We start from the raw sequence: 24579 nt of genomic DNA on the forward strand, positions 1-24579 counted from the left end.
TTGGTTCGAATACCTCCTCCAGCTTGGCAGCTTGCACAATGGTGTGGGCTTGTAAGCCCTCACATCGGCTGCCAGGGAGGAATGCAAACCTTGAATAAAAGGCAACAACTTTCCCTTCTTAGATAAGTCATGCACAAAAAGTGCAATGAAGGAGGCAGGGGCTGAATTGGTGAAAGGCCAGAGATGGCAGAAAAGGGGGAAGAGGAGAGGGGAGAGGAAAGAGGGGAGAGAGAGAGATAGGAGCGAAAGGGGAAGAGGGAGAGGAAGAGAGAGAAAATGGGTGAGGGGAAGAGAGATAGAGAGAGATTAGAAGAGAGTGTAGGCAGCACGTAGGAGGAAGGAGATGGGAGTAGATAGGATTAGATATCACTCAAAAAGTGAGTACAAAGGGTGGGGAGGTGGACTAATATAGTCTCCCTCCACACTATCTCCTTTTTGCCCTCTCTAGGCCTGAACATCCCCTAGAGGAATTAGCCTAACCCTCACTAACTTGGCCCAATCTTGGCCTTCATTACATCCCTCCCTCCTCAAAAACAATTTTGTCCTCAAAATTGCAGGTGATGGTTAGGCACCAAGGCCCCTTGCTGTAAAAAGGACATACTTTATCATGCATGCCATTGGGGTCACAAGGAGATGTGATATATTCCTTTGCCTTGGGTTTTGTGGCACCTCCGGGGCCATGTGGCTGGTAATCCATCCTGGCAAGATCATCATTCATAATCACATGAGTTCCAGCTGTCCCCATGGGTTTTGTTTTGCACGATGCATTGTGTTTTTCTGTCCACTTTCGTCCACATGGGAAGCATTGCTTGCTTTTCCATATACCCAACATCTTAGCTTCAATGAGCTGTCTTTGCATTGCATCTCTAGTTATTCTGTCCTTACCAAATGTGAAACTGAAAATCGTCTTCATTATAGCTGCTGTGTTTGGACTCAAACAACTCCATGAGTTTCTCTAATCCCTCACCATCTTCTGGATCTAGAGTTCTCACATATGAGACACCGTAGGGCTCCAATACTTGGATGCTAGCATGTACGTCTTTTGTATTTCTTTCAAAGATGGCACAATTGCTGAAACATGGCGCATCTAGCCTCTGAACAGCCAAACAACCTCAGAGAGACAAATCAGGCCTGCTAGGAGTCATGTAGGCATGGTCCCATAAACTCTCCTTGTCGCTAGAGACACCAAAGTCCAACCCCCAAACAACACAATAATCAAACACATTGTTTGAAGCTATTTCGGTAGACCAAGGAGGGGGCATTGGATGAAACAACAAAATGCTAGATCCCATTTGACCTCCATTTGCTTCGGGCTGAAAAGGGTTAGCTGTCCATGTTGCTGTGGTAGTAAGAAGACAACACAAACATGCACGGAGAACAAAGTCTATCACGCATGTGCAACCCAAAGTGCATGTGCTGACCCATAGTCTTGCATATGCATGCCAGTACATCTTCTTTGTCGAGGGAGAGGCATGAGCTTGCATACATGGATATTCAAGATATGCTGCTGTACCATTGGCTGGCTGGATGTTTCTGCCTCTTTTCCCACACAACATCAGCAGGTTGCATGTAGCATGAACATTAAACTTCAAAAGACAAGGCCTAGCCATACATTCTCGTGCAATCATTCTGTTCCAACTGGCTCCTTCAAGCTCAGCTAGATCTTTTGCAAAGCTGCCTTTGCTTAAGATCTCCATACAAGGGACAATTTCCAAGATTGATATCATTGTAGGATTTCCAATCAGCTGATAAATGAGGTTCCATATATCCTCGTTGTGAATGGACTGAAATATGGCATGCATGCCTGGAAACAACCAGATTTTTGTCCTACATACTCAAGCATCTTCCTTGGCTTTGAAGCATGATTTGGCTGCATACTAGGGAGAGGCATAACATGGTTGGGCTGCATAGCTCCTCTAGACATCATAGCTCCAAGAGACTCTTTGGGTGGATCAATATCCTTCCCATCCTCATCGTTTTGGTGCATAGGAGGAAGCATGGGCTGCTTTCCCAACGACTGCATTGCAATGTGCACAACCTCTCCGACTTTCTCACAAATTTGTTCGCTGATTTGTTGGCCCATCTGGTTCTTTGCCGTGCTCTGAAGCATCACCGATGAAGCATCCATGAATTTAGCCCTTGTGCCATCAAGCGTGTGCATTGCAAAGCTAGGAGATATACCCTTGGGTGCTCCTGAAATGACAGCTTTTTATTCTTGTTGTCCATAGTCATTTAAGCTGCTATTTGTATTAGAACACTTCTCCCCACAACATCCTTTAGTATTTGCAGCTGCAGTCACTTGACAACGACCATAATTTTGTCCTTCATTCAAAGGCATCATCCATGGCTCTAAAGCATGGTTTGGCTGCATGCCAGGGAGTGACATAGCATGGCTGGACTGCATTACTCTTCCCAGATGTTGGGTGTCTATTGCTATAGGCTTGCATAGCCTTTGGCATCACTCCCCTCGGCATCATAGCTCCAACAACTGGTTGCTGTATGTCATTTGTATCTCGACATTCAACATAGGACATCGCTGTCAAATCTAACAGCTGAATATGTAAGGTACAACCACCATCATATATATCCCGACCATGCAAGGTGTTTTGTGCTTGCAGTGCACTAGCCTGTGAGGCAAAATGCATTTCAGCTTGGAGTCCACCTGAAACTTGATGGATAACAATCTTCTCAATAAGCCCAAAAGGCGAAAATACATGATGCAACACATCCAATGTAATGGGGTACAACATATTGTGGATGGTAATCAAAAGGATTCCATTCGGTTGTGAATCATCCTCATGTTGAAGGTGCCCTAAGCCTTTTGCAAACTGCTCAAAGCCCTGCATAAAGCTGCGCAAAGCTAGAGGCATGTTGCCCCATGCTCCCTCATGGTGTGTAATAAACCTTTGCTACTGTCACACACTATCAAATGCATATAGGTGTGCTGGATTGCTGTCAATAAATACCTGTCTCACAGCTTAAAATGTGATGGGAGTGGCTCGTACGAAAGGTCGAAGAAGCAGTGCAGAATGTGGTGCAAATAAGCCCGAACGAGGCTGGGAAAGGCTCTGTGAGAAAGTAGTGGACAAAGGTTTTTTTGTTTGTTTTTTGTGGGGGGGGGGTCTAGGACAGCACTAACCTAAGACCCCTAGGATTGTTAGGTCATTGACTTAAGCTAACTTCTTAACCCTGGTTAGCACTAACCTATCCTAGCCCAACTAACTAAACCTAGACCTAACCCAGCCTAACTAATCCTTAACCTAACTAACGAGCTAACCTAGGTTTGACAGGGCAGCGGAGGATTGCATGGCTGAGGCAAGGGTAGCGTAGGTGTGGCAAGGTGGCCTAACGGCGATGGGCATGGCGACGATGGGCTCACAGCCTTCCGGCCACTGCGATTGGCAAGGCAGGGCGTAGTGTGGCTCAACGACTTAGCAACGGCGAGAGGCTCAACAAAGCAACGGAGCATGGGACGCATAAGAATTTGGGCTGTGACTAAGCAAGTCGGAGTTGTTCGTCATGTTAGGCGTGGGATTCAGGCGGACGGGCTAGGTTTGGACGGGGCAGCGTTAGTCGTTAGGCACGCTTCATGAGGATATTTTTAGACGACTTCAGTGTCTTCGGGGAGCCTTGCATATCGGCCACCTCTGAATGTGCCTTATCAAATGTTGTGCTGCGCTGTTATCCCTCAACCTGAAAAAGTGTGCCTCCGCGGTCAATAGCATACGTTTGCTTGGCCACATCATCTTGAAGGACAGCATCGTCTTGGATCCGGATAAGGTTGAGCGCATCTGCAAGGCGAAACGACCTACGATGAGCAAGTAGTTAGCCTGTTTCCTTGGCCGAGTGCGGTGGCATAGCCACATGCTCCGGTACCTTGTTGATGTGGCTACCCCTCCCAATGGGCTCCTTAACACCAAACCGCTCATATGGACACAGGATCTTTCCGATTCCTCAAGCTGATGTTGGCCAAAGCCTCGATCGTTCAACCGCCCAATTGGAAGTTTTCCTTTCCATGGTCTTAATGCAGGAAAGGACGAAGGAATTGGTTTCGTCCAGTCTACTACGCGACATGAGTTCAGCACCAAGGTCTCCCAGCTGTCACAGGAGCTGGAAAGCCTCAAGCACACGCAGTAGCAAGCCAAGGAGGAGCATGTTCGAATACTAAAAAACCTCCGTTGGCTGTCGCACTCGCACGGCCGTCACCGTTTTTTAGGATAAGGCAGTTATCTCAAACCCCGCGTCACCTCACAATGATCGTTGGCGTGAAGTAGACTTTATAAGGGGCACGTTGCCCCTCTTTTTAAGTTGTTGATTCCAAACTTTTGAAATACAAGTGACCTTGCTCAGTCAGACCCGTTGGTTGAGTCGTAGTAAACCTTGTCTTTGTATGTTTTTGCTGTGTTTCTTTTAGGACTGTATCGACGTGTTTGATTCAAGCAATACGATTCGATTCTGTACCGTTTAACGCCCGATCCGCTTGCTTCATTTCCCGGCTTGCGGCTGTGTTGGTGAAGTGTTGTATCAATACGATCGGTTAACATAGTAGAAAAATCCTGTTAACATGGGTGCGCCCACTACTATGGAAGGCACATGCTCATAAGGCAGTAGCCACAAGAGGTTGTGACTCCTCATTATGAGGGACACGCTTGGCGGCTATGGTGACTGTCAAGAAAATAGAAGTCCGAATACTGATAACTTCCTGCAAGCAAGTCCCAATTTGACAGACATGGTTGCCCACAAGCGAGTATGACCGCAGTGCAATGAAAGGAAGCAACTTAATGAAAGTAGACAATGAGTGAAGCTACTGTAATAAGCATTTGACGTTGTGTGCAAAAACACAGGAAATGTTGATGGAGAGGCTTGAGAACAACCTTCTAAGAGCTAATAAATGCCCGCAAAAGTGGCTGTGAGGGCCTTTTTTTATTATAGAGGGGGGATCCTAGGTCACCTTTGACAATTAGGATACTTAACTTAAGACCACTAGGATAGTTAGGACACTTGAGTCACCTCTAGTTAGTCTAACCTAACCTAGACCGACCTAGTACTTTTTTTTAGCAAGAAGTAAATTCTATGAATGCTTGAAAAACCATACAACTAGCTTCCAATAGGAGATGTCAATGAAAACAAAGAAAAGTTGTTGATGGAAAACAAAGAACTGGTTGCCAGCTACAAGAACAACCGTCCGTTTTCGGATCTCATGGCTCATCGCCTATAGAGACTCCGTAACAGGAGCTAGCAGCCATGCCGGTGGTCTATATGCCCAACGAATACCCCTCACGGAAAGGGTGTAGAAAACTCATGTCGGCCATGTTTAGCAGATATAAATGCATATATCATTCAAATGCAGTTTGAAAAAAGAACAATACACTATTTAAACAAGATGAAGGTACTTTCGTGGGCCTGCCTATAAGGGATAAAGGAATGCTTGAATGGTTAATTTTTCTTTCATGACGTAGTTAGTGTAGTGTAGAGTAATGAATGGTCGGACCACTATATGAAGTTTGTGCTGCGTGTATGATGAAACTATCCACCCATCAAACGTGAACTGCTCTTGGTGCATGACGGTTCAAGATGTATTGAAGACCATAACCTTGGTTTTACCAAGGTTAACCTTCAAATCATGACTCACAAAAGGACTGTAGTGCGTCAAGGTGTCTTTGAAGCCCTTCTGCTGAGGGAGACAAAAGTGCCACGTCATCTGCATCTAGCAATATCTGGATCAAACAAGGTAGGTGATAAGGACACCCTTGTTTGACCCCAATAGTACTCATGATCTCGTCTGTCCACCCCAACCCTGCCCGGACTCTGCCTGAGACTCTCTCGTAAAGTGCCATGACAACACAAATGATCTCCTAGCAATAACCCAAATCCTATAGGCGTTGGAGGAGGCGGGCTTTCGGGACCGTAACAAATGCTTTGCAAAAGTCCACAAAGCAACAGTAAATCCTCTGCTTCAGTGCCCTCGCCTCCTCAATGATACACCTGAGCGTGAGAATGTGATCCATGGTCCCATGATCCCACCGGAATCCAGCTAGTCATGCTGCTCTAAGTCCTTGACATTGAGAGAGAGAGAAGAAGAAGAAGAAGAAGAATATATTATCGTCCTCTAAAGACCAAAAATCGGCCTATGGGACCTGAAACAATACAAAATCTTACATACATAAAGACTCCTCCCTCAAAGGGGAGGGTAATAAGAGAAACTACCTTTATGTCTAGGTGAGTTTCTGTGCTTGAAAAGCTTAGATATAAATGTTCCTAAAGCTGAGGGTGACGCCTTATGTAGCAAATCAGCCAGTCTGTTATGTCCCTCAAGAAGAGAGCTGAACTTTTTCCTAATGTGTGCATAGTAAGGGCATATCATTACCATGTGTTCTTCTGTTTCTGGCATACCTTGGTCACATAATTGGCATATTCTGCTCTCTCTTGGCACGTCTTTCCATCCTCCTATTTCAATTTGCAGCTGGTGTGATCGGGTGCGAAGTTAAGCCAAAGCCCTCCGGTTATGCATTGCCATAGGTGTGCAAATGTACTTCTACGTGGCTGACTCCTCTGCCGTATAAGTGGGCCAATATTGGGGGTTGATAAATGTGCAGTAGTACTCGAACTTATCTCTATTTTTAGCTGTTTGCCATTTCCTGTGTAGTGCATTCAGCAGGTCACGATGAAAAGCATCTTCATCTAGCTCCTCTGGTGAGTAGTTCAAGTACTCCTCTACCTCCCACTTCCTGAACCAATTTCTCAGATCTAGTGCCCATCCAGATGCCAAAATCTTGCTCTTGTTTGTCTTTTGGGGCTTTTGACTTTCTCCCCATGCCCTCTTTGGCAGCCTTTCAGCATCCATGCCTTTGACCTTTGTAATGTATCTGAGTACCTTCTTTAAAGCATGTAACTCTATGGGTAAGCATCCTGTCTCTAGAAGTAGCAGAGAGTAGGGTGTAGTAGCCTTGATGCCAAGGTGTCTCCTAATAAAAGATTTCTGCATTTTTTCCAAATCATTCCATTTTGAGGATGATATACTCCCACCCCACACCTCTACTCCATAGAGCACTGTCTGTATCACATATGCCCCAAAAATCATGTTTCGTACATGCCATCTTCTTGTATTGCTATTACTGCAGTCATTTTCAAATTGGTAATACTTTCCCCATCCTGCATCAAGTCTCCGTTGCACACAGCTGCTCCATTTATTATTGGCTGGAATTTCAATGCCTAGGTATTTGAATGAGTGCACTGTATCAACTGGTTGACCCATGTATGAGATTGAGGGGGGGTTGCTTGGCTGTATAGTTTTGACTGTCATGAGTTTAGTTTTGGTAACATTAACAGCCAGCCCACTTTCCGAACAGAATATGCCGAGTATATCCACCATTTGTTGTATCACTATCAGTGAGAACAACCACATCATCTGCATAAAGAAGCAACCAAATCCCAAAACCTGCTAGGTTAAGACTGGACAATTCTCTTTTACATGCTTCTTTGTGCACCAATTCCTCAAGTCTATCAATGCACAAACTAAACAAGGTGCGTGAGAGCGGGCATCCTTGTTTGACCCCCATATTACTGTAGAATTCTTGTGACATCCCATCCTTACATTTCAGCTGGCATTTTACTTTCTCATAAATTCTAAAGACAGTGAACCTTATCTCCTCGCGCACTTCTATGCATTGCATTCTCTCCCATAGCACGTCTCTGGGCACTGTATCAAATACCTTATTAAAGTCAATAAAACAACAAAAGAGTGGCTTCCCCTTGAGGCGGCTTTCCTCCATCAAAACTCGGAGGGTGACTAGGTGATCCACTGTAGAGTGTTTGGGCCTGAAACCCGCTTGTCCCACTGCCCTCTTCTTTTCCTTTTCTGCCCAAATACTCAACTTTTCCTCTACTATTGTACTATATAGCTTGGCTAGAGTGGAACATACCATAATGGTTCTATAGTTTGATAATTGATCGCGGTCACCCCCCTTGTAAATTGGTTTGCTCCAGTTCTCTTGCCATTCTATTGGGAAGCCATATACCAATGCTTGGTTTAATGCCATTAGTATGTGCCTTTGCGTGTGCTCGTTGGTGGTCCACTTAATAAGTTCTGCCGTGAGGTGTAGAGTGTCTGCCGCCTTCCCGTTTGCCATTTTCTTTAGGCCATCTTGTACATCCTCCAATGAGAAAAAGCCTTGAGTGTTGCCAAAGAGAGACATGCTCACCATGGGCCGAGCCTTAGGATGGGTGTAGAGCTGTTGAGCATACTCAAACATCTCTTTTTCTGTAAAATCTCCCATGATGTCATTTGGCTTTTGTTTAACTCCTCTCCATGCTCTTCTAGGTTGCTTGACAAAGTCAATTGCATCTGTCCATTCCTTTTTCTCAATATACAAACACCTCTTTTTGCGTATGAGAGCATGTAACTGTTTCTCAGCTACTCTTCTCTCATCTCCCATTGGAATCCCCTTCAGTGCATTCCTAGCTGCCTTGCACTCAGCATCAAACCAGTCATTACAGAGTAGCCCTTTCTTACGCTCTTTACTGTTCTTTTTGTACCCCAAAACTGACTTGGCTGTGGTGAGAATAGCATTCTTCAGTTCTGCCCACCCAAAATTCTGTTTTCCCAGCAGGCATGCCTCTAAACTTTCAGCATACTCCATCTTTTTCGCCTCATTTATTCTATATCCACACTCAGCTGCTGTATGCTGCTCAAAAATTGCCGTGGCCAACAATATATTAAGCTCTACATAGAGTGGTTTGTGATCTGAGTCAGGAGACTTCGGGCCAAGTGAGAAATTGTGGACAAGATTACAAGCTTCCACATGAATCAATGCATAGTCAATTACACTAGCCCCCCCGCTGGCAGGGAAACAAGTAGGGGAATTGGATTTTGGGAAAAGGGCTGTCCCATTTACCACCAACATGTGCATCCCATTCATCAAGTGCTCCAATGCTGTGCCATGTGCGTTCACCAAGCATCTACACCAACCGGGGTCAATGTTTATCCCCTGGTCCTTTATATATTCTTGCTGTGTGGGATATTGAAATTGTGAGTCTCCTATGCGTGCATTTAAGTCACCAATAAGCATAACATTTCCTTGTTTGCTGAACATGGCAATATCTAAGCATAGGTCTCCAAATGGTTGGGATGGATCAACCTCATGTCTCTGGTAGAAGGGGGATTCTCTATGAGGGATGTAGCATCCTGCAATATACAATGGCGGATGGCTTGCTTTTACCATGATCCATATGAAGCGTTTGTGGATGTCATCTTTGACTATGGAGATCCTGTCATGTAAATGGTCTTTGTATATGCATGCTACCCCTCCTTGCCCTCGTATACCTACTTGCTTTTGCCAGATGGAGTGCACCAAATAACCATCGATTTTAGGAATCCTGCGTATATCCCTTTCCCAAGTCTCTACCACAAAAATAATGTCTGCATCATGTAGCACTTCATTCAATCCAGCCCCTTTATACCAAGGAAAGCCTCTACAATTCTAAAACATGATCTTCAGCTTCTTCTGGTGGGTCTCATAGGCCTCGTGTTCCTATGAAGCCTGTTCAGCTCCTTGCTCTTTTTTTTACTCGAGTCTCATACATACGTCTCCTTTCTTCTTGCTGGTTGGGGGTGCGGTCTTCTGTCACGTAGAAAGGTGTTCCCTTAAGATAAATCCTGCTGCTGTCCAAGATGATTTCCCTCTTGCGTGTGTCAAGCATTGTGCAAACAATTGCCCGATGGCTTGAATTTTCATCCCTCTTTCTTCCTACTCGGTGTGCCCCAAAGACCACAACCTCTTGCATGGCAAAATGCTCAGCAAAAAAGTCCCCAACATCCTTTGCAAGTGAGAGGGTTGTTTCCTTTTCTTTTTCAGGTAGGCCCCATATGACGATATTCTGTGCTCTTTTTTCTCTCTCTTTGTACTCATTGGCATCCATCCCTTCTGATTTTTTTCCCTTGTCTAAATGTGCATCTGTCTGTATGTGCCCATTTATCACCTTACTTGCCCATGTCCCTAAGGTGCCTATTTCTTGCTTGCATTCTAATTGAGGCTGCTGTGCCATATTTGCTCTCATATTTTCCAAGGTCTGTTCTAGCTCAGCAACTTTCTCCTCTTGGATGACAGTCTTTTGCTCCAAACTGTCTATGGAGCTTTCATACATGGCTGCCCTTTGCTCCAAATCTGCATTCTTGTATTCTAGATGTTGGCATTTCAGTGAGAGCTGATGTATCTCTTGTTGTTGACGATCCATTGTACTTTGTAAAGCTGTTAAAAATGCCCAGATTCCAGCTTCATGAGAGAAGGTGTTTGTTGCATCACCTTGGGCTGACATGAGTGGGGCTGTTAGAATGTTCCCTTGTGCAGGAATGAATGGGGCTGCCTGTCCATCTAAAATAATGGTGGGTGGCTGAGACATTTCTGTCACTTGCAAAGCACTTGTTCTAGTTGGTGTCAGAGAGAGAGAGTTTTTTTTACTTGTACTACCTCCAAAGCTCTTTGCCATGGGAGGGGAGTGTGCTGCTAAGCCACTTCTGTTGATTCTTTTGTTGAGGCTAGTGGAAGCCATGATTAATCCTGTGGCGCATCAAGAAACTGACGATTGGTGACACGCGCGATAAAAAACAGGTGTAACAGGTATAGAAGTACCAGGGGCGATTAGATGGCGCAAGAGGATCCTGACGGTCAACCGCATTGGGGTTTTACCCCCCTTTTGGAGCTGATGGTGGCCTCAGATTGGCGATCCGAGTTAAAGAAAGGCTTTGAACTTCAATCGCGATTGCCGCGCGCGGCAGATAACAGCAGGACAGATACCACAAACATGTATGGAGATTACTGGCGCAAAAGGATCCTGACGGGCAACCGCATTGGGGTTTTACCCCCCATTCGGAGCTGTTGGTGCAGTCCAAGCCGCCATCCGAGTTGAGCTAATTAGGCAGCAGAATGAGGGAGAGTGAGGGCTAAGAGAGAGAGAGAGAGAGAGAGAGAGAGAGAGAGAGACTACCATATTTGAAAGGCCCCCACAGGCCTATGAGAGAGAGAGAGAGAGAGACTACCATATTTGAAAGGCCCCCACAGGCCTATGAGGCAAAATTACATCCAAAGTTGATCCAAGCACAAGCCCGAGGGAGTGCAAGAGGCAGCCCCTATGGAATGCGTAAAGCAGCTCCAACTTTATTACAAAACATAACTACGTTCTAGTCTATCATGACCGTCATTACATCAGATTCATAATCTTTAGGCTTAGATTTGAATTCCCTAATCAGTGCTTTCCTTTCCCAGTAAACAACCCAAATTTCCTTTTTCTTGGCTTCCTTCACTTTGGTAAGTTCAGTGCTTCTTCGTTTGAGCTGGGTTGGCGTGAGCTCCTTAAAGATCCACATGTTTGTCCTTTCAGCTTATAGGTTTATCTCAGAATATATACCCTTGCTGCCCTGTCTTTAAACATTACTTGTGCTTGTGCTCCCTTTTGAAGGACCCATGTCTATCTCCTTGATCCTACTCATCATGGGGTAATCTTTTGTATACACCTCCTCATCGAACCAGCCATCCCGCAGTGCCCCGTGGGTAAAACTGAGGTATTTTTTCCCTGCTCTCTCTCACCTCCTCATAGAGCTCCACTTTCTTATTTTCTTGTTTATCATCTCTTGTTTCATTGATCTCATCTGAGTGGTGATCATTTCCTGAACTGTGGAAACAAGTTGTGATGCAGGTGGGGATGTATTGCATTTGTGCAATACCTCTTGGAAGACTTCCTTCTTGCAATGCTCTCCATGTAGTGAAATTTTCCTTTCCATGGCTGCACGTCAATGCTCAGGCTCTTTATCTCATACACTGTGCAGTGAGACAGGCCAGCCGCCATATGACACGTCATCACTTGATTGACAAGATTGGCTTAAAATACCATGTGGTATTTTCTTTATACCGCACCATATTTTTCTGATTTCACATGCGGTATTCTTTCCTATGCTTAGTTTCATGCATGGTTTTGTCTTCAAACAAACTTAACTTACCACAATGAAGGATGTATCGACATGATCAGCCTTGAACTCTTCTAACATAAACTTTCCAAAGGCATCATCAGCTACCTGTGAAAGCAAACAGCACATTAGGTTCTCTGCATGCACTATAACATTTCCAAAGGCATCATCAGCTACCTGTGAAATCAAATAGCAAGTTAGGTACTCTGCATGCACTAAACAAACCAGAGGAATCCCAAAACACGCCCAAAACATCACGAGGAAGGAAAAAAGTAGTTCAATTTTTTTCATGTCATCCCACAAAAATTCAAAGCACCAAAAGTCAACAAGCACAGCAGAAATTGCTATGATGATGGCATTTTCCATTAATGCGAGGATACCAATCCAATTTACAGATCTGTATGTTTAACTAAGTTGACAATTGTTCAAAAACATTGAAGACTATTGTGGTGGACCCTATCAGCCATGCCATCAGCAGTAGGTTCAATACATAAACATAGATTTTGACATTTTTGTATCAATTGAGAATTAGCTTTTTATTGTATATATTGTATTTAAATGAATTATATACATATATATATATATATATACTTTTCTTCTATAAGCATTATATTTAACTATAACCTATCAATTTACAAGCTCTTGTATGTTTTTATAGATGGAAGAGGAGAAGGACGAAGAAATGATTGCACTTGGATCTGAAGTAGGGAAAGCCATAGTCTTCCCTTCAAGTTTAATAGATATGGTGATTGCTAGAAAAACTGAAAAGGAAATATTTGAGACAGTAAGAGAATCACCGAAAGACTTCCCTAACATGGAGAATCAATTACTTGGCTTATACGGGAGCTCAGAGTATATGAGGTTGGCATAGATGACGCTAAAGAATTCTGAATATTTGACTAAGCTACAAGACACCGGGAAGTAAGTTGCTTCGGCAAACAAAAGCAAACCAACTTCAACACCTCTCGAGTAAGATGTATTCTTGACTTGATACACACAGATATATGGGGTTATGCCCAGACCCGCAGCATCAATGGTTGACTTTACTACTTGACTTTCATCGATGACTACAGCAGATATTGTTGGATCTATTTTCTGAAAGAGAAATCTGAAGTGTTTTCCAGATTTCAAGAATTCAAAGCCATGGTAGAAAACCAGACAGGCAGAAAGATCAAAGTCATGAGATCAGATAGAGGAGGTGAATACATGTCTTCAACATTCATGAACTTTTGCAGAAGTCACGACATTCGAAGACAATTCACTTGTGTAGATACTCCTCAGTAGAATGCAAGAGCTGATATATATATATATATATATATATATGTATGTATGTATAGAGAGAGAGAGAGAGAGACAATATATATTGTATATATTGTATTTAAATGAATGATGAGACGATCAGAAATACGTGAGTGTGAGATTGTTGAGATTATTGAATTTTATTCTCTCCTCTGGCTTATTCTTCTTTCCGCTGTTCTCAGGAAGTTTTGTGCTGGCCATCCTCTCCTCAAATTTGTTTTCTTGTTTAATCGCTTAGTTTAAAAGCAATTGGTTCTGTGCATGACGTTTTGTTCTGCACTCTTCTCTTTGGTCTGTCCATGTTCTTTGGACTTTTTGTACAAAACTAGAGTTTGTCTAACCTTGACGTATCCTTCATCCTCCATTTTTAACAACTAGTTCTCTTTCGTATCCTGAAATTTGGTGTAGGTTAAAACAATATTGATACTACATCATACCACCAGCTTTGAGGAACACGACGTGTTCTTTACCAGCTCATTGAGTTGAAGAACAAAGAATGCATGGCTGTCGGGAAGTACCTGGTAGAAGATGTAGGGCTTTCTTTACTCTGTCAGAAGTGCCAACGGTTGCACTAGATATTAGCAACTCTGAGTTGACATTAAGAGGTTGTAAGTGACAAGATTTTGATATAAAGTAGAGTGGATTTTGTCATAATTCAGCTCCAAGAGGGAGCCCCTGGCAATGGGCATCCTTTCAAGCTGCAGTTCGACCCTCCCAAGGGCACAGTTTTTTGGTCAACTCTAGCCTAAGACTAACCTATGAGTATGACAGAAAGAAAGAAAGAAAGAAAGTTTATTAAAGTCTTCGGAAGACCGATGGGTCTATCAGACTGTGAAAATCCTGATACAACGAGCTGTGGTAGTGGAGCTACTAAACGAGCGTCCATACCAATGCAAAATGCAAAAATGCAGAATGGCAATACTAAGTCCTAAGTACAACATAGTCATGTCGATGGTCGACTATATATCAATCTCAACATCGTCATCAATATCATCATCATCATCGGCAGCAGCAAGATATCAAGATGGATGAGGCAATGGAGGCATGAAGTCGGCAATAGAGTGCTGTCGGCCACTCAGAGGTGCGGTCTTAACGTCTCCTGGTCGTAGCTCTGCGTCTAACCAGGGCTACTGTGAACCCCGTCGGTTGGGCTCCGACTCTAAACAAGGAGGGGATGTCCCAAGTGTGATCTATGTGTTGACCCTCTGTCTGAGCTGTCGGGTCACACGCTCCGGGTCACGGTCATGCCGAGGCCTCATCTCGTGGGGGTCCATGTGATCTAGCTGAAAGAACTCCGTGATAGAGCTCTGAGAGGGATCAGCCGAGGAAGAATTCTACTCCTATCTCCATGCTCGGAGTATCCTCTCACGGTGTCCAAGTGCCTCGTGAATGAAACCTGCCAAACACGACTGGTCTAGGTAGGAGAGGAAACATGCCAAAATCCCATAACTATCCCTAAAGAGGCAGTGGAAACGCCCTTGGATCTCATAGTACACAGGACACCTGAAGATGAAATGCTCCTCTGTCTCAACCTCCTGCATGTCAGACAGTGTGCATATGCGCCTCTCCCTGGGTAGTTGCTCTGCTCTGCCACTCTCGATGCGAAGTCTGTGTGAAGAGACCTGGAATTGCCCAAGAGAGATCCTTAGCGAGGGGGGTAGGTGAATCTGCGTGTATCCTAGTGGGTCAATGAAACCCTCCGCTGTGATATGTAAGAAGTGATGTCTGTAGAAGCTAAGCTTCACTGGGAGTTCACTCGGTCCCAACCAGGTCCGAAATGTGTGTAGCTGTAGTAGATCCTCGCGGATAATAAGAGGGGAGAAAACAGAGCATCCATGCTGTACTGGAAGGGAGGTAGTCTATCCATGTGGAGCCCCAATCACTCAAACCATCTCTCTGTACGTGCATACCAGCACCTCTGGTCTCCTCCTGCTACAAGTGCCATAGAAGAGGATAGAGCTATTCATGGTAGCCTACTACGCCTCGAGGTATAATCCCCATATTCCCTAACTCGGTACAGATACGTGATGACCTGAAATGCAACATCTAGCTGTAAAGGGGGTGACCCAAACTCAGCCTGAATGATCTAGTGAGGAACGGATGACTTACCATGAATTATCCGTGATAACATGAGAACCTATAGCCGCTCCACATGGGCCCACTCTGTATCCGACAAGTCTGACCCCCAACAAGGGCTGCCGTGCATCCCCGCTGGGTGAACCAAGGGGTCAAAAAGCAACCCCTTGGTGCGTGGATCCTGAAAGTGCGAGCGGAAGCACTGCCTCTCTAGTCTGGCCAATGAAGCATACCCTCTGCTCAAGCGTCCTGCATCGCGGGTCTCATAGTGAAGCTGGGTCCGGAGAAGATAACCCCAAGATAAGTGTATGATGAAACTATCTCAACAGATGATCCCGCAAATGTAAACTGCTCCTGACGCATGATGGCTCGAGATATATTGAAGATCATGACCTTGGTTTTACCCAGGTTGACCTTCAAATCATGAGACTCACAAAAGGACTGTAGTGTGTCTAGGTGTCTCTGAAGCCCCTCTACTAAGGAAGACAAGAGAGCCACGTCATCTGCGTAGAGCAAAATCTAGATCAGCGTGCCCGCAAGAGAGCAACCTACACCCCCCTGTGTCTGCATCACTGTCTCAAGCTCAATAATGTAGAGGCCAAACAAGGTAGGCGACAAAGGACACCCTTGTTTGACACTGATTATACTCATGATCTCGTCTGTCCACCCGGATCCTGCCCGAACTCTGCCTGAAACTCTCTCATAAAGTGCCATGACAGCCCAAATGATCTCCTGGTCATAACCCAAGTCCTGTAGGCGCCGTTTGAGGCGGGCTCTTGAAACCGTGTCAAATGCCTTTCAGAAATCCACAAAGCAACAATAAACCCTCTGCTTCCATGACCTCACCTCCTTGACGACACATCTGAGCATGAGAATGTGGTCCATGGTTCCATGATCACGCCGGAATCCGGCCTGTCCTGTTGCTCTAAGTCCTCAACACTCTGCAAGTCTGCTAACCTTGGAGTCAAGTACTGATGCATAAATCTTGGACATGACATGTCCAATCATAATGGTCCTGTAGTTCTCCGGGCTCATGGGATCCCCTACCTTGTGGATGGGTGAGATAGTGTTAATGGTCCAAGTGTGTGGAAATCCCAAACAGACAACTTCATTAAAAAGCTTTGCTAAGATTAGGGCTAGGAGGTTAATCCCATATGCAATGAACTCAGTGCATAGCCCCTCATGATCCTTCGCTCGGCCATTATGAAGTTTCATTACAGCATCCTTTACCCCTCCTCTAGTGAAGAGGGTGCAGGATGTGGGACAAGGCATGTGTGAGAGGTTAGGAACTGGCTGATTTGGGATGTCATAAAGTGTGCGTGCATAATCAAACCAGATCTGAGTGTCACTGAGTGGCGGAGGGGACCGTCCTTCTAGAAATCTCTGCCAAAAGTCCTTAGAGTTGTTACTAAACAAAATGTTCAGTAGCTCCTTCTCGTTCCGACGAACGAAGTCTAGTTTCTTCCTCCGTACCAGACGTTTATTTTTGGAGCCCCCCCATTAGGGAATGTGAGCTGCGTGAGACGGTTTAGTTTTTCCCTACTGATGAGTGGAGGTTTCAAATGACCAAATTCTCTAGATGCCCTAGAGGTGTTCTGCAGAGAGAGAGACTTGATAGTTAACCTTGGGAAGACCAAGGTCATGATCTTCAACACCTCTCACACAATGCTTCACCGACATAGCTTTACATACCAGAGTCAGCCAGTGGAGATTGTGTAGTCCTACACATACTTGGGTGCAGTTTTCACAGGGCCAATTTTCACGATGACCCACGCAGCCAGAGCACGACTCACATGAGGGCACGGTGCTTTGGCCCAACTAGAGCGACAGTGCTTCCATGCGCACTACCAGGATCCACCGACAAAGTGTTGGCTTTTCGACACTCTAGTGAGGCCGAGTGCCATGTATGCGGCACCTTTTTGGGGGTGTGATCTTTCAGCAGCAGAATGGAGGAGATTTGAGCGGCTACAGGTGATTATGGGATCTAGGATGATTTGGAGTAAGCCCTTGGTCCCCCATCAGATAGTACAGGCAGAGTTTCCATGACTCCTCTCCAGGTTGATGCCATTTTTCAGGCAGTGACATTCCTCCATAGAGTTTAGGACCTACCTCGCGGGACACTTCCTCAGATGTTGAGATGCAGACCCACCAAAGATCTCACAAGAGTAAGTGGTTGCCCTCGGATTTTCCCATCGGCTCGAGAAGACTATTCGGTCGTTCAGGACCTTGCTCATCGTTCTTTGAGCATCACGCTCCCTCAACTAATAGCATTAAGCCCTAAGATGAGACGTGAGTTGCACCAAGGGCTCTCAACAAGGAGGAGCAAGAAAAAGGGAAAGGTACGAGAGGTCTCTTCTATCTCTAAAGAAATTGATCGGCACCCACATATAGTAGATGTCATCATAGATAATTGTCGTGTCAAAAATGTGTGTGTTGATGGGGGAGCTGCATGTAATATCATGGTGCCCCGAATCATAAAGAAATTGAATTTGAAATGCACAAGGCGTTCCTCGACTCGAATCAAGGTAGCAAATGGTCGACGACTCGCCACCCTGGGAGTCATTGAGGATTTGCCCATCACTGTCAATGGGTTCACCACCACCGTCAATTTCTACGTAGTGGACATCGAAGATACAGGCAGGAGTTACCCAGCCATACTCGGGAGACCATGGTTGAGAAAGAGTGATGCAGTCAGCTATTGGAAGACAGGACACATGTCTTTTGGTGCTTCTAAGGAGAAGATCCCAGTGCAACCAGGTGCCACGAAACCAGAAGAAGAAGAGGAGCAAGACAGTGATACTCTCTCATCCTCGGTGTCTGAATCAATGGAGGGATCAGACAGGGGGGAGGAGTTCTCAAATGATGAAGTTTACATGATGGGGGTGTCTCCAACCTCGCCACTTGCAAAAAAGGTAACAGCTAGTCCTCAACAGCTTGAATCTATGCTTTCACCAGACCTCACTCCAAGTGAGAAAGATGAGTTTCTAGAAATGTTCAAAGGTTTCCCTGACCTCTTTGCAACTAGCTACCACCACCTTCGCCATGTGACTGCCATAGAACACAAGATAGAGCTAAAGCCTGATGCTAAGCCAGTGGCTCAGAAGTTTCGGAGATTAGAGTCCCTACAAACCGATGCTTTACACTCAGAGTTGCACAAGCTTGTAGAAGCTGGTTTTATTGTTCCGGTTCACAATACTGAATGGGTTTCACTAGTGGTAGTCAACCCAAAGAAAAACAACAAGTGGTGGGTCTGCATCAACTATAAGAAACTCAATGCAGCCACCAAGAGGGACCATCATCCTCTTCCCTTTCAAGACCTCATTCCTACTGGCACTAGAGTCTTCCATACGACTAGCACAAAGTGGGCTCGGTACAGCATGGTATGCACGCATCACTACATGGTTTGCCAGTCACGGCATTCAGATGGATGGGCTTCCCCCGTTTCAGTATAGCATGGATTCACCGCCCGAGTTGATCCCACGGGATGAGATTAACCGCATCATGTGGTTAGATCTCCTTCAGCTCCACACATCTCGCACTTGGGGGGGGGGGGACCAGGAGTTCCCCACCAAGACCCAGCTCTACTATGACCATTTTCTGAGAGTATCGGAGGCTGGACTCATCATCAGACCTCAGTAGCTCGAGGACAGAGGAGTCTCACCGGATTGCCATCGGACAGATGCGGGTCTCGTCCCATCAACTGAGGATCGAGGCAGGGAGAGCTGCACGCATACCCAGAGAACAACGAACTTGCACGTTGTGCATGATGGGGGCGGTCGAGACAGAGAAGCACTTTCTGTGTGTCTACCCGGCCTACTATGAGATCCGAGGGCGCTACCACTACCTTTTTCAGGAGAGCCACGGCTTTGGCCCACTCATGACTGATCCACTTCCAAGACCAGGTCTGTATTGGGCTCTACCTAATGGAGATGCGACGACACAGAGAGACGCTACTACGACATATCAAAGAGCAGCAGGATGGGACCACCGCACCACAGGGTACTGAGGTAGACCAAGCGCAGAGATAGGTCACAGATTTCTATGCATTTGACTCAGCTCCAGGGCACTCTGGGGTAGAGGAGGAGGAGCTAGCCGACATGAGAGATGTATGGATCGGTGGAGAGAGCCGACACAGCACTACTGGACAAGGGACACAGAGACCGTACACGACGCGACAGGCGACCAAAGCACACACGATTGAGGTTCGACCTATTTCAGCTCTCCTCAGGGGAGATTGACCGAGGCGAGGCGTCACCCTTGACATAGCCCATCGGATCCAAAGATCGAGGAGACCACGCCCTCCACCACCACGGGAGACAGCCCGATAGATGCGGATTCCGTGAGCTCTTTGCATCTCATCAGAGAGCCACCATGGAGCCTGGATACGTGGAGCCGGTTCATGCACTTGGGACTCTAGCTCTAAGCACTTGATATTTTCATGCCAGCCTCATACTATTTTGCTACTTTTTTTTGCTATTTTGTACTAGTATAGCAATTTAGTACTCGGCAAGGGCCTTAGTGAGCCCTTTGCCCCGGCCCACAGTGGTCTATATGAGTTACTTGATTCCGTACTTTGTCCCATAGGCCCGTGAGGCTTCCTGTGGACGTTAATATATCTTTCTTTCTTTCTTTCTTAAGAAAATACTTGAAGAGAAACAAGACAGCACATTTCTACATGGTATTTGTAGAAGCAAGCTTCTAGCTTGAGAGAGCTCTATTCTTCAGACTGTTTTATGTCTAGTAATTTCTTACAGCCTTTGCTCATTTTGGTCATGCACTTCTCTCACAGCTCAGGTCAATGAAATTCTGTTGGCCCACAAACTGCATGTGGCAGCAAGTGCTGTGGTATTATTCCTGGTAATCCAGTGTCTAATAGAATAGTTGTGCTCAAAGACCAACCAGAGTGACGATATTTTATAGGTGGTTGGTTTTTCTAATTATTCAGAAAGATTTACATGCAAAGCCCGGTCAACATCATAGTGTTGGGTGTTTTACTGTCACTAATTACAATGATCAATGCAGCATGACAAGGAAGACTATTATGGAGCAAGCCCGTAGAATGAGGATTCCGCTCACACTTATAGCCATGATCACTATGGTAGGAAGAGACAAGAATGAGCTGTATTTGGAAGATACATTAGGCAATAAAGTTGAAGATGGAAAGATTTTTGACTCGATTCACACATTTTCAAACAAACTCGTTTTGCAGGTGACCTTTGTGTGAAGACTAGCTTTATGGTTTGCATAGTGAATCATTGCTTGCAAGGTTAGTTATAATGCTGGTGTTCGTTCTTCGGTCACAGGATGGGCAGCCGCGTGCTGGTGTGGTTGCAACAAAGGTGGTCGAGTCGTCCATCGGTGTGACCTTTGTCTGTGGGATCATGCGGACTTTGATGTTGAGAGCCTTAGTGGCCCTTTGCTGCTGCTCCAAAAGGGTAGCCGAAACAGTTCCCTTCGTAGGTTCTCGCTTCACTACATCTCTGCCCATTTGGATGTCTCTTTTATGGCCGACTGCATGGTGGCTATCTAGGCCTCCATTGCTGATGCTGGTGTGCCCTCTGAGGCCGTTCTCAAAGAAGAAACCTCCTTCTTGAGATCTACAATGTCCTGCCTGAGCTCCTGAATGAGAGTGACCTGCTGCTGTATAATAACTGAGTAAAATGGGGCTGCTCTTGTCATTGAAGAAAAATAGATATACAATATTGTATCTTTATGATGATCCTGTGTATGCTGTCTGAGGAACCATATCCATGGGGGGCTGACAGGAGACTATAGCTACAATCTCATCTGAGCGAATTGTGTATTGGGATTGTGGGGATTGATGTCTCAATCGGGCTTTTGGGACATGCAGCCAACTCTTTTCAGAAGGTGTGTTTTAATCTCTCATGAGCACTGTTGTTTTTTATTTCCTTCCTTCCATATGTTGCACCACATTCGCTCATAGTAGACAAGACTCCTTGCATCATCGGTTTTGGCAATCAATAGTACTTTCGGAAGAATATCAGTCCCAACCTTGGTCTTTTTTTGGCGATCATCGTGGGACTCTTCTGGTACTGAGGTGTAATAGGGTGGAGTGACATCATAGCTTCTTAGTGGCTAGGGAGCCAGGCCATGGATTTCAGCAATCCTAAGCAAGAGAATCAAATGTTACTCTAGGAGATCAGAGAGAAGGCTACTTAAACTTACAGTAAGATACAAGATGAGATACTTGAGATGAGAACTGGGAGAGTTCTCAAGCTGAGCACAAAGTGGATCTATCCAGGGTGGTAGCAAGGGCCATTGAGTTTGTTGAAGCCCTTGTGGATTTGGGCCAGAAAGAGCAGTGGTGGTTGGATCCAAGTCGGGATTCTAAGGGGAAGTCAAGGTGCATAGCGAGAAGCAACTGAAGGAGGAAGGTAGGGAGGACAAAGGCTTTCTCAAAAGTTGGAAAAGGGGCAAAGCCTTTGCTAAACCTTTGTGTCCATCTTTGTTAGCTATGTCTTCACAAGCACACTTTGTTGGGTTTGGTATCAACTTTAAAGCTAGATACAACATCTAAAAAATGAGTACGATGCCTGCAACATCTATGGTCTATAACACTCTAATTCTCCAATGTCTACACGAGCCATGTTCTTTATTTCTCATTCCATGTCCTTCCCAACGACTTTTGCATCAATGATAACTTCTGCACCATCCATGTGCTTCCTGATTGCTTTGGCGTCATTTATGACTTGTACAACATTGCCACTTGCCTTTGCATCATTTAAGACATGTCCCTGCCAATTGCCTTTGTGGTATCTATGACTTCTACATCCTCCGTGTGCTTTACCATCAACGTTTGCTTTAGTTATGACTTTCACACTAGTCTGGTCTTCCCTATCCATGTATCTCAACTACGTGAAACTTAATAGAGTTCATAGTTTTACATACTCCTGCAGAAAGGGCAACACATATTAAGGGAAAATTTTCACTCTCATGATGGAATTCTCAACCAAACACTCTACTTAACAGAAAGGAGCTATGACACAAGCTCCATTGATAGCAAAAGCACTGTTTGAACAGATTTAACAAAGAAGATGCTGTCTGAAGTACAAAGCCTAGTGAAAGTAGACATAGCCAGTTGAAGGGAAAAAAGCAGTACCGAAATATCTGCCAATGCAGTCTCAAGGGTGTGCTTGGGGTAGCACCCCAAGGAGCTTAGGATCAGGGTTTACATTCCACATATCCTTCCAAACAGCATATATATGTCTCTAAGCATATGATCACGGAGTAGCAAGTAAACTAGAGAGGATAATATCATAGCAAAGTTCTACCTGACGTGATCATGCTATTGTGGGAGAGACCCCAACAGAGACCTCTCGTTATACGGTTCAGAGACACTCGGGCACACTTGGCAGCTCTGAGCCGTAGATCGTTCTAATGGGATCACCCCTCTATATCCATGAATGAGGCCTTGAAACCTTTATAGATAGAGAAGACGCATGCTCCCTTGTAGCTGCGGGTTGTGGCTCACAAGGAGGGGAAGTGGGCAGTAGTACGGGATGGACGTCTCATCAACGGACCCCGTTGGTGACCTAACCGTCCTCCCACATAGGGGGCGGGGGGTCTATGAGACGTAGGATAATGAGACCCTCGCTTGGACCATTTGGAACTGTAATGGTACCCTATGGTCAGACCGTGGGAATTTCTTGGAGTCCTACACAGGACGAGACATAGTCTTCCACACAGAGACACATCAAAGCCCAGAGCGCCCCTTACCGATGGTCAGTGGATACACTTGGGAGTCAGCCTATAGGGAGAAGACGAGGGAGACAGGAGGAGTACATGGCTCAAGAGGAGTGGCAGTTCTATATAGATCATCTCTCATTGGGGTGATCTCAGTTGAGAGGAGGGACCCACACTCTAGGTTCCTTTGGATCCAATTACAATGCACGACTAGTCGAGATCTCTTCATAGCAATTTGCTACTTCCCACCAGAGACATCACACTTCGCCAAAGTAGTCCGGGAGGAGGCTGAGACGTCACCATACACACCTCTACACCAGGATATCATGGAATTTTCGAGCCACGGAGATGTTATCCTAGTTGGGGACTTCAATGTGAGGACAGGAGCACGTCAGGTGCCACTGTTAAATTTCCGAGAGGATGCAGTTTTGATTCCCGACATAGATCTTATTGATGCTGGCATATCACCACCACTATCCGTTGATAGGCCCCTGTTACCTCCTATGGACAAGCACTTCTTGATCTAGGTATAGCACATGATCTCATTCTCTATAATGGTCTTGAGCGATGGCCCTCCTTTGGTGGCTTCACCTACTTTCCACATGGCAGAGGGTTTAGCGTGGTTGATTACATCTTGGGATCCCCTGCCTTCAGATCACACATCACTAACTTCTCTGTTTCACCAACTCCACTGGGGCTGATCATACATATCTTTTCTTTAGTATCATCACTCCTCACCTTGACCGACCACACCACCCACTTACACTACCTATCACGACATACATTTTGATCACCCTCCAACCGTCCACCGCCTCTAGGGTCTGTGCCATGCAATAGCTAGTACGATGACGGAGTGTAAGGCTCTTCGCCGACAACTCCGATTCGAATCCAAACATGGCCTATCGAGTGAACCAAACACGTTACGTGAGTATCACCGTCTAGTTTGCCAGAAGAAACGAAACTTTGTTGAACGAGGAGGAATTACATAACATTCTGTTTAGTAATAACTCCAAAGACTTTTGGCGGCGGTTCCTTGAACGGTGGTCCCCCTCACCACTCACAGATACTCAGATTTGACACAACTATGCCCACACATTATATGACATCCCCAATCAGCCCACTCCAGATCTCTCACACACCACGATTGACCTCTTGCACTCTATTCACTAAGGGGGCAAAGAAGTGGTCATGAAACTTCACAATGGCCGAGCAAAAGATCATGAGGGTTTATGCACTGAGTTTGTTGCATATGGGATTGATATCCTAGCCTTCTATTGTAGCAAAGCTATTTAATGAAGCAGTTTGCTTGGGTTTCCCATGCACGTGGACCCTTAAAACTATCACATCTATTCACAAGGCAGGGGATCCCATGAGTCCAAGTCACTACAGGACCATTATGATTGGACAAGTCATGTCCAAGATATATGCCTCAGCCGATATGCAGAGATGCAGGGACTTAGAGCAGAGGGGCAAGCAGGTTTTCAATGTGATCATGGGACCATGGACCACATACTTACACTCACGAGTGTCATAGAGAAGGC

At 45.4% G+C, this 24579-nt stretch overlaps 1 protein-coding gene across 3 annotated transcripts in view; it reads right to left on the reverse strand.

Moving 5' to 3' along the window:
* The window catches only part of LOC147900769 (pfkB-like carbohydrate kinase family protein), a 157720-nt gene that overhangs the window by 55903 nt on the left and 77238 nt on the right, over nt 1-24579 (reverse strand). For all 3 annotated transcript variants that reach the window (XM_087375565.1, XM_087375563.1, XM_087375564.1), the window contains exon 5: nt 11993-12067. In XM_087375565.1, coding sequence (XP_087231691.1) covers nt 11993-12067 — 75 coding nt within the window. The remainder of the gene's footprint in view (nt 1-11992; nt 12068-24579) is intronic.

This window comes from Dipteris shenzhenensis, chromosome 6 (genome assembly GCF_047967505.1).
Source record: "Dipteris shenzhenensis isolate YYH24624 ecotype China chromosome 6, Dip_SZ_1.0, whole genome shotgun sequence".
NCBI lineage: Eukaryota > Viridiplantae > Streptophyta > Polypodiopsida > Gleicheniales > Dipteridaceae > Dipteris > Dipteris shenzhenensis.